This window comes from Glycine max, chromosome 6, assembly GCF_000004515.6.
Source record: "Glycine max cultivar Williams 82 chromosome 6, Glycine_max_v4.0, whole genome shotgun sequence".
Lineage (NCBI taxonomy): Eukaryota > Viridiplantae > Streptophyta > Magnoliopsida > Fabales > Fabaceae > Glycine > Glycine max.
The window spans coordinates 35,422,325-35,433,329 of NC_038242.2; the positions used below are offsets into that span (position 1 = coordinate 35,422,325).

At 31.1% G+C, this 11,005-nt stretch overlaps 1 protein-coding gene across 3 annotated transcripts; it reads left to right on the forward strand.

Annotated features, from left to right (window-relative positions):
• Positions 1-3,518: 3,518 nt before the first annotated feature.
• LOC100801735 (cold-responsive protein kinase 1) lies at positions 3,519-7,480 on the forward strand. 3 transcript variants are annotated; one of them, XM_006582069.3, is made up of 7 exons: positions 3,519-3,657; positions 4,208-4,318; positions 4,687-4,802; positions 5,182-5,392; positions 5,475-5,712; positions 5,833-5,983; positions 6,595-7,480. In XM_006582069.3, the coding sequence occupies exons 2-7, from the start codon at positions 4,246-4,248 to the stop codon at positions 6,973-6,975; spliced, it is 1,170 nt and encodes a 389-aa protein (XP_006582132.1). In that variant the 5' UTR covers positions 3,519-3,657; positions 4,208-4,245; the 3' UTR covers positions 6,976-7,480. The 3 variants fall into 3 exon arrangements, with proteins under 3 accessions (XP_006582132.1, XP_040871993.1, XP_006582131.1); XM_041016059.1 differs by having other exon boundaries at positions 3,641-3,662; XM_006582068.4 differs by lacking the exon at positions 3,519-3,657 and adding an exon at positions 3,697-3,896.
• Positions 7,481-11,005: the final 3,525 nt, after the last annotated feature.

Here is an 11,005-nt window from a genome sequence, read left to right on the forward strand (position 1 = left end):
TTATGGCAACATACTTATAATCATTTTTCGCCCATCTTTAGGTCACATATATACATAACTCACATCTCAGTCTTAACCAAATCTACCTCGAGCATAACACATTAGTCTTCAAAGTAACACATAGGGATTAACATCAAGTCAAGCAGTTATAATGCAATATAGAATTCAATCATGGGTCACTATTATTAATTACAATCATAGTTCTCAAAGCACATTCAAATTTCCACCAAACATAATACCAATAATACTTGACAAGTAGTATCACTACATTTAGCAAATACATGGAATAATACCATCCAAAATACATCCATTACGCGCAAACATATCCAATCATCCAATGAGGATTAGTCTTTTAGTATGAATGCCATGCATGATCATATATTCAATTAGTAATTATCTTGTGATTAATGCATGATGCATACGGGTACTCGAAGATAATATTTATATAGTGTCTTTGGCACTAAGCCGTGAAATAACCCAAAGACTTGGGGGTGGCACTAAGCCTGGGATCTCACCAAGCCTAGGGTGGCACTAAGCCTGGAAATGGACACTAGGTCGTGGAATGTCATGATACATGATTAATTATTAAGTCTTTTCCTTTATTAGCAGCCACAATAAAAGGATGAGTGATGAGTTTTGGAAGATAAGCCCTTATCCATCACATATCTAACTTTTCACAAATATTTTTCTCCATCCTTAAGATCTTTCACAAATTTCTCAAAACATTGAGGATTCATATAGTGATTCTTTTGCAAAATCAGAAATGTCCACATATGAGAAAGAAGTCACAAAGGACACCTAGACCCTGACCAAGGTCTAGGCAATCACCTCCATGTAAAAAATAGTTAACTTATTAATCACGAGACAAAAGTTACTAAAAGAAATGGTTGGTGAAACATGGTTAAAATATTAATTTTTTTAATAAAAATATGGGTTGATGGATTAGTCCACTTTGATTTTCTCTTAAGGCATTTTTTGGCGGACCAAAAGGGATGAATTGAAGTGGATCAATGGATTAAAAATCTCGATTTAATCTATAAAAAAATGATTTAAAATTAATTTGATGAGTTCAATTCATTTTACGGTCCCTAGAAAATGAGTATAAATATTTGAAATGAAAGTTTTTCTCTTACTATTTTCTATTTTTAAATTCTATTGACTTCAAATAAGATTACACGTGATTTCAAATTAATAAAATAAAATAAAACATATGAATTAAAAATGATGTGATATGAAACAATTTTTAGTGATAAATTTTTCCTGTATATTGTCACACAGGCGTCGGGTCACCGTCTGTTTATTACCTTGTGTTAAACCTTAAGAAGAGGCAAGGAATCTCGGAAACCCCACAAGGTGTAGCTTATGTGCAACTTCGGCTCTTTAAATATAACAATGGGTTGGATTTCTGGTTGCGTAAATAATAGAGTAGTATTCATAGGCAGAAAAATTGTCCCTTAACGGATACTCAATTCAATTTCCTCTAAAATTAATCCCCTCACATAAAAAAAAAATTAAGAAATCTTGAAAGAAAGTGGCCGGTGGGACAATTGGTAGTTGGCCATAACTTCTCAATCCACGTTAGTCCTTCTCTGATTAAACTTTTCTACTCATTGAAACTTTTTTAGAAATTCTAATATACTCTTTCTGAATTTTAAAATATAAAATGAAGATGGAAAATATTATTATTTTAAAAGCAAAATTATTTTTGAGTTTTCTTAACTTATATTTAAACATGTACGAAAATCTTTATATATTTTGTTTTCTGGTTAGAGAGCAATCATGTCTCTCAACCTAGTAACATTAATTTTGATTACAGAGATAGAGATTGCTATTGACCTACAGTGAAAAATACAAAAATTTATTTTAATTCTTAGTTTCATAAAATATTATTAATTTAACGATTTAATATAAAATAATGGATAAAACATGTTTAGAGTTTCTATAAAATTTGAAAAGTATTAGTTTCGACCTTATAAATTTTTTTATATTAATTTGAAATGTTTAACGAAATTATCATTGAGGACTAGTAAAAATATGCTTATTTTTTTAGTGATCAATTTGTTTTTATGGATAAATATTAATTATTAATTTGTTAGTTTTTGTTAATGTAGAGATTCAAACTTATCACCACTTATTCCTCCCTCTCTTCATTCATCCTTTACCATTAAGTCAACCTTATATTTCATTATTGAGACCAAATTAATATGAACTTTTTTAATGAAAATTGAACTAAATTTTTTTCAAAATTTACAGGAATTATAAATATATTTAACCCTAAAATAACAGTACATTACTAGGGGGAAATTAAAACAAGTAATTTTTCATAAAATTAGAATTTATTCACTTTAAAAGTAATTGTCACTAAAATTACTCTTGTTAATAACTTTTTTATACTAGATTTTATCAATCTAATCATTGAATGTTTTTATATTGTTTTAGTGATCATGCATTGAATTTTAAATAAATCAAATATTTATAGTTAGATAATCTTATAGTAAACATTTCTATATACTTTAGAAACATATATAATTAAATTATTTTTTTTAAACTTATCTATTCAACGAAATTTTTAATTTAACAATTAAATTAATAAAATTTGATATAAAAGAGTTATTAAATAGAGAAAATAGTTCATTGAACTTAAGATTTGAATTTAAAATCTCATACAAAATACTCAAACATCTTATCACTTGATCTGGTGGGTCTATTATATAAATTAACAAAATTTAATATATAAATACACTACTTTTTTATTTCCATTCATATAATAATATTATGTTTAAAGGACAAAAAAGACAAAGCTAAAAGTATACAATTTTATATAAATAATAAAAAAATTGTTATAATTATTTTATGCATATTTCTCTCCATATTGTTATACTAAGGTTTAATACATAAGTCCCATAACTTTTTAAATTTTTAATTAAGTATCTAAACTAAAATATATATAATTAAATTCTTAATCTTCTGAAACTAACAATAATAATAATAATTTATGACAATTTTACTAACTTTGGAAACATAATTACAAAAATTATAGAAGATCAAATACTCAATTACAAATTTTTTAATTAGAGACTTAATTAGGTTCTCTCATTTTTTTCATTTTCTTTGTTACTATTTAATTAAAAACCGTCATCAATATAAATTTTTAAGTTAATTATTGCATGTTACCCTAAAAAAAAGTTAGTTATTTCATGTTGTAAAATAAGTTAATTATTGTAAAAATCATTAATAACTTTCTGTCCCTATCCTATTTTCTTTCATTAATTAATAACATGAAAGAAACTTAGTAGAACAAACAGACACGCTTTAAGCTGACAGAGTCTTCTTTGAGTTTTCCCGTCATTATTATTAGTTGAAAAAGAGATACTTTATATCTTTATTTTTATTTCTTAAACGAATGATTAAAAAAATAATGACAACAATTTTCTTTTAAGGAATATAATAGAATTACATTAAGATTCACGAAAGAAATATAAAAAAAAAATGTATATACCCTTATTAAAAGGTGTAGATTCTACTTTTGCAACTAACAATTGACGTTTTTTATACTTCGATGCTTTAGAATACAAGTTCAGAGCATACTCTCTCTTCTTTCTCTATTAATTGACACCGTCGGAGATTTGGTTTAAGAAAAGGGAGTTTCTTCTTCATGTACGGTTGAGTCGTGGCTATATATTCTTCAGTTTTCTATTCATTTTATCTTATCTTTTATTTCTTCTCACCTACTTTCCATAAACATGAAAAAAATGCAGAAATGTACAAAGGAAACAAGACAATTGTTGCATATATGATATACCCTGCTATCATTTTCGATTTCTTTTTGGTCCAATTGATGAATGACAGCTATGGAATTCTATTTTACATTGTGTTCAGCAAAGAAACAAGCCAGGGTTGACTTTTCATGAAAAAAGAAACCATAGACTTGACTTTTTGAATCTTGATTTTCCGTGTTGGTTACAATGAATAATATTCAATATTACTTTTTTTTTGGATTGAATGTTGTTCAATATTCTTTGATAGGAGTGTATGTATGGAAATAATATTTGTATAATTGCTTATTTTTGTCGATAGCAGAAGTTCCCTGCTACTGCTGCAAAGTGCAATTTTTTTTTTGGGGGGGGGGGGGGGGGGTGGTTGTGAGTTTTTCAGATCTATAGGGTGATTTCAAGTTGGTTCTCAATTACCTATTTTACATTTACAGCACTAGGTTTGATCAATTGGAGGAGCAGGGTTACTCTGATGACTAGTTGCTTTCATCTTTTCAGAAAGAAAGGATCTTCCTCAGGCACACAGTTGACCGGAGTTGATTTAGGTATAGTTTAATATCATCAGTGTTCCATGAATTATCTTTGTTTTGTGAAGTTATGTATTCAATTGAATTGTTCCAAGACTAGGTCCATGTTGGTATTTCCATAATCAACAATACTTAACCTAATAATCCAGTTTTAGTTTTAGGGTCAGCCACATGATTCCTTTTTTTTTTTTATTAATTGAATCTTTCTTTTGGGGGGAAGGTTTGGTTAGGTGAGGTTGTTACAGTAGTCTAGGATGGCATGCTTATATTCTCAGAAGCATGAGTCAAATTTTTATATGCTGTGTTTTATTAGCAGATATGTACAAAACTTTGATATGACCAAAATGTTATGTCTAAGTCATGTTACTATGTATATGCTGCAACAGATGTTTCAGAAATTCAGAATGTCAACATCTACACTTACAGAGAATTGCGAATTGCCACTGAAGGTTTTAGCAATGCAAACAAGATAGGGCAGGGAGGTTTTGGAGTAGTCTATAAGGTGATTGCAGTAGTAGTATGGTATTATCTAGATTTGCGAAGAATTGGTATACCTATTAAGGCTATATTTGTAATTTTGTATAAACTTCTTCATAAACACTTACTGGAAAAGAAAATAAGAAGGTAAAATGAATTGAACTTCTCCCACAAGCTAAAATCAACTTATCCAATTAAATTTTGTAGAAGCTCTTTCATTTAACTCCTCAAAGATTAAGGTGCTTAAGTTGATTTTAAGTTACTGAGAAAATGATGTATTTTACCTTATTTCTTCTCCTATAAGTACATATGGAGAAGTTTATCCTGTGAGCTTAAGAAAGATGTGTTTTGTTTCTTTCTATATATTTCTTTTTGAGTAACAGATAACTTCCTCCACTGTACAGGGAAAGCTGAGAAACGGTTCTTTGGCAGCTATAAAGGTTTTATCGGCTGAATCAAGACAAGGGGTCCGGGAGTTCTTGACAGAAATCAAGGTGATCTCTAGTATAGAGCATGAGAATCTAGTCAAGTTACATGGATGTTGTGTGGAAGACAACCACAGAATTTTGGTATATGGCTATCTTGAGAATAACAGCCTAGCACAAACACTTATTGGTAAGTGAATTGCTGTCATGTGATGTGAGTATGATGTTAAAATAGCTATCTTAATAATGAATTAATCTTCATGATTTTTTAGGTTCAGGCCATAGCAGCATCCAATTAAGTTGGCCTGTAAGGAGGAACATTTGCATAGGTGTTGCTCGGGGCCTTGCATTCCTTCATGAGGAGGTTCGGCCACACATTATCCATAGAGACATAAAAGCAAGCAATGTACTACTTGATAAAGACCTCCAGCCCAAAATTTCAGATTTTGGCCTTGCAAAGCTTATTCCACCAAACCTGACCCATATTAGTACTCGTGTTGCTGGAACAGTGTAAGTTCACCATTTTGTATTCAATTGCTGGAGAGTTCTCAGTTGGTTCATATTGGGAAATTTCAAATTTTGGAATTTTAAAGTTTATTATCAATTTTTTTTCCTGTTTTGGTTTTGTAGTGGGTATCTAGCACCTGAATATGCAATCCGAAATCAAGTGACTAGAAAATCAGATGTCTATAGTTTTGGAGTTCTACTATTAGAGATTGTTAGTAGGAGGCCTAACACAAACAGACGTTTGCCTGTTGAAGAACAGTATCTTCTCACAAGGGTAAGCAGTAAGGACTTTCTTTTTCTTGCAAATATTGAAAAAGTAAAAGCAATTAGATGTAGTTGAGGATTTAACTTGTATTTAGTGTGAATGAAATATCCCATGAAATTGACCTGCATAGATAGAGAATTTTATTCTTGGTGCTCTTTCGAATCTATCTCAATTTCTTCTTTCCTCTATTCATACAAGATGCGGTCCATTTCCCATCTTGACTTCCTGTAAATTAACCTGTTGAATCTTCCACTGTTATTAATAAAGCAAGCGCTCATTAGTATGACTGTTTGCCAAGAAAGTTATTACTAGCTTGCTATAAGACATTTTCAAAAAGGTGCAACATAGCCATCCTAAAGAATTAGCTCTTGTAATGTAAAATTTGTAGAACCTAAGATATACTTAACCTGGGAACAATTTCCTTGTGTCAAGGAGCGAAATCCTCTTTCCTCAAACTTTTGAATCTTTATATGGTTTCAAGGGCTTGCAGCAAACTGCATGTAGATACCTTCTCATATATATCTTGAATTTAAATTGCAAATGAATGTGGTGTTACTGGTAGGAGTAGGATATTAATGCTCATTACCATTAAGTGGATAAGTTAATAATGTGTCTTGCAGGCTTGGGATTTGTATGAGAGTGGGGAGGCAGAAAAATTGGTGGATGCTTTTCTAGAAGGAGACTTCAATATTGAGGAGGCAGTCAGATTTTGTAAGATTGGTCTCCTTTGCACGCAGGATTCTCCGCAGCTCCGGCCCTCTATGTCCAGTGTGCTTGAGATGCTTTTAGGTGAAAAAGACGTGAATGAGGAGAATGTGACAAAACCGGGCATGATATTTGAATTTGTGGAAGCCAAAAGTGCAGGTAAACAAAAATGCAAAGCTGAAGTGGATAGTAAATCTTTGTTGGCTGAAGGGAAGCAAGATGATTCATCTTCATCAGGAACCATGAGCTCTTTTGCTACCATGACCTTCACAGCAATTTATGATAGAAGCGATTAGTTTGACTGTGACTAGGTAGCCTTGTATTCGGCCCTCAATGATTTTTTCTCCCTCTCCTCCCCTCTATCAAAGTTGCCAATCTTTGCTGCATTTCTTGGTTACATACAAGAGTGTAAATTTGTTTTATATCTTCTTCTCATACTATATTAATCAATGGTGATGAGTTCAATTTTGGAATCCTTCAGTCGTACAGATACGAGCAAACTTTTTTTAAGAAAGGAGTGTCGTTGGTCTGTCTAGGCCATATATCACAGTATTTTGAGTCAGGGGATTGTTGAGTTTTGGCTTGTCTTTTTGTGGATCTTTTGCTGGTCTTTGCTTAAGAATAATGCCAGCTCATACAACATGCATGCCTACAGTATGCAAATTGTAATCCTCTCAATAATCTTTTCAAATGTAGAGTTGCATTATTTTTCTTTTTGTGGCTTTCTTTGTTGCTAAACTTTCTCCCACCATTGTATTATAATGCTCAGAGTTTTTAGTTTAATATTTGATTATGACATGATTTCTGTGTTCTATTGTCAACATTTGTGTAATGCAAAAAAATGTTTTGTTGCAGTTAATGGGAAGTAAACTCGTTTTTGTTCTACTTGAGGATAAGAACTTCAATATTGATCTTTTCCTTATCATCATATGTCTTGATTTAATAGTAACTGTACACAAAATTTGCACATGGTGGAGACCATCGTACTTATTTACAGGAAGGGTCAGAACAATAATAGCAGGGTTGCCTTGTTTATTTGCATGTAAGCATGAACTGTGTGTGCTCATCAGTATTCAATGGTAAAAAACCAAATTAAAGAAAACATCCAAGCAAGAACTGTGTAACAAATGCTTATTGCTGTCTCAACCCGTTCTATTTTCTTGTTCTGTAACATCCGAACCAAGGAAACAAAAAGCAAATTGCTCTATACCACACATTGTTAAGATTTGCAACTCTTTCAAACTCAGCTGGCTCGAGATCTCTAACTATAATCTGCATTCTCTATTCCTAATTTATGTATCTATTTTTTCATACTTTCCTAAACACTCATCCATTTATCATATATAAAAGCTTAGCTTAGAAGCAAGTCATCTCAGTAATTTGAAGGGCACTACTATGCGCACCTAGCGAAATTGTTGGTACACCCAACAATTTCGTATTTTTCCAATTTTGCCCTTTCGTATGAGATGATCCGACACGAATCATCTCGATCCATATGAGATGATCTATATAAGTCTAATTCAAGTTTTTTTTTGTTTTTTTTAATATTTGTGACGAATTAATTTAAAATTAATGGCCCAAACAAAAATCAAACCTACTTTCAAGTTATTAGCACAACGCTCTAACCAACTGAGTTAATGAGTCAATTACATTATAAAATAAATAATGTTGATATACATAACACTAAAATTTCTAATGTATATTTAATGCGCATGTAAATTTAAATAATAAATTTTTTGACAATTAATTTTGATATAACTCATACGAATTATTTAATCTGTATATTTTTTTATAAATAAAAAATATTTACTATTACAAAATTTTTAATGCACAAATGAGTAATTTAACATATTAATAATTAAAAAAAATAAAACTTTAAGGAATTAAAAAAAAAACCAAAAAACCAATACGGATGAAGTTCATCCGTATAAAGCATATGGATCAAGTTCATCCGTATGGTTTATACGGATGAAATACATGAAAGTGTTTGGTGAGATTAATTAATAAATTAGCTTTTATCCGTATAAACCATATGGATGAACTTGATTTGTATGCTTTATATAGATGAACTTCATACTTACGGATCAACTTCATCCGTATAATTCATACTAATGAAGTTGATCCGTATGTGAAAAATTTGCTTACAGATCACTACTCAGCCAGAAAAAGCAACTTAAAAAGAAACAACAAATCAGGGACATTTTGAACATTAATCAAAAATGCTGGGTGCACCTAGCAATATCCTAATTTGAACCTCAATCTTTTAATTAGATTGGTAGTTGGGTAACTTTTTTGATATTCTTACTCTTTTCAACTTTCTTTTAAGTCTCAGTCTTATATTTTCACTCATTTGCATTCATTGTCTATTTAATTATCTTAAGCTGTCCAATGGCTTCACAGAAGTAATAACATGATTGTCTCTTTATTTATTTTATGTTAAATTCTGAGTATTAATGCATTTATAATTGAAGAATAGTACTAAAAGCACTCAAGGTATTGTATCCAAGTTTCCTGCAAGAAAAAAACTCAGTTGGTAAACTGTAATGCTACTTGACCTTATTGGCTCCCAATATTATAAAATATAGCCCCATTACAAATCCAACTAGCAAGGCTTGGTTCTGAATGTTACAGAGAAAAATTGGTCTTAGGATGAAAATATCTTCCAAAGAATTTGAGAGTAATAGAGCCTTTTCTTTGACAATTTTAAAGCAATGCATCCTCATAATAAAACCCTGGTCCTCTTGGCCTTTAAGAAGAAATTGGTTGTTCACTGATTCTGGAGTTTGAATAACTAAACTTTCCATTACATCAAGAGCAAGTTCAAGGACATTGACATGCCTGGTTGGGAATATGATGCCCAACAAACTTGAGTCTGCTCCCAAGAAGATTCAATGACCCATTATGCAAAATTCAAAATCATCCAGAAGTTGGTTCAATCAAAATAACTGCAGGGTCATGAACTAAGTCAACATCAGATATGTCTTGGTTTGATCACTACTAATTCTTGAATTTTCAGTATAATCCATCCAAAGCTCCTTCATCAACCAGCAAAGCGTTATCTATCTTACTATTTATTTATTTATTTTTAACTCAAATTTTGATGAGAATAATCTTCTTGATCTTGTGTGACCTGACCAGATGTTATTCTAAAACGGTTTGTCATTGGACTATGATTGAAGACCACTTGCCTAGGCGAAATTATTGTATGATTCACAACCATATGTTTCCGTCAATCTCCACATGACACTTAACCACATTTTTCAATTTAGGAAAAAGTGTTAATAATGAGTCATGTGAAGATTAGCCAAAATTACATGGTTTCAAATCATATAATAATAATTTCTCCCTACCCAAACACTTTACATGAAGATATATCCTGACAAGAATTCAAAATTTGTGTTTCAGCTTGCATCACAGTTTAGCTTCTCCAACACGCTTAGCACTTCTCTTTGAATTTGAGCCAAAACAAAGACTTTTGTAGTTATAATTAAAGTTGGCTGCACAGTTTGTTAGACAAATTATTGGTCTCTAATGTATATAGGGATTTTGGGTCCGTGAAATTGTCTCGAATGATGACCTCATTGTATGTTTGTTTTCATACAAAGTGAGAGAAGAAAAAAATGTAATACGTGATATATGTGAGGAAGAGAAAAAAAAAAAAAAAGAGGGAGATAGGCTAACATACCATACTGCATGGTGTGAGTGTGACTAAGTGAAAGTATATATCAGCTAAAGAAGGCTAATTACGGTAATAGGAAGGCTTATTTATAACACTATTTTTTGAAGATCACAAATATTTTCCATGACAAACAATCCTATTCGAGTCACTCTAGTGTAAGTTTCTTCAAACTCTTTCGAAATTTAATAGACCATAGAAAATAGAAAAATAACGACTCACGTTCAAATTATAAGAGCCCCTTTTTACAGTGTTGGCTCCAGGTTTCAGCAATGGGAGATGTCAAATACAATACAATAGTGAGAATGCTGAAAATAAATGTCTATTTTTTATTAGGTGGCACTGTGACAATATTACCCATATTTTGTCTGATGCCATCACGTTAGATAGGCCTACCTCCGGTATAGCAATAGTTGTTTATGCTAAGTGACATATTTTTTATGTTCTCACTTAGTTTCAATAACTTTTTTATTTGTTTAAAAAATAACCTAAAGTTGCTAAAACATATTATTTCATTACCTAATTAAGAGATCACGCACATTGTAATTATACGAAAAAATTGAAGTAAGAGAAATGCAAAATTTATGCCTTCAATAAGAAAGAAACTTGTAAACAATCATCATGCCCATGATATCCTCCCCGGCTAGCTA

What these genes read in the sequence shown, in the direction of transcription:
- LOC100801735 (XM_006582068.4), top strand. Translation starts at nt 3,761, where the DNA reads ATGTACAAAGGAAACAAGACAATTGTTGCATATATGATATACCCTGCT. An exon ending in CCTAGCACAAACACTTATTG is followed by an intron (nt 5,393 to 5,474) that starts GTAAGTGAATTG and finishes ATGATTTTTTAG; the next exon opens with GTTCAGGCCATAGCAGCATC. An exon ending in ACTCGTGTTGCTGGAACAGT is followed by an intron (nt 5,713 to 5,832) that starts GTAAGTTCACCA and finishes TTGGTTTTGTAG; the next exon opens with TGGGTATCTAGCACCTGAAT.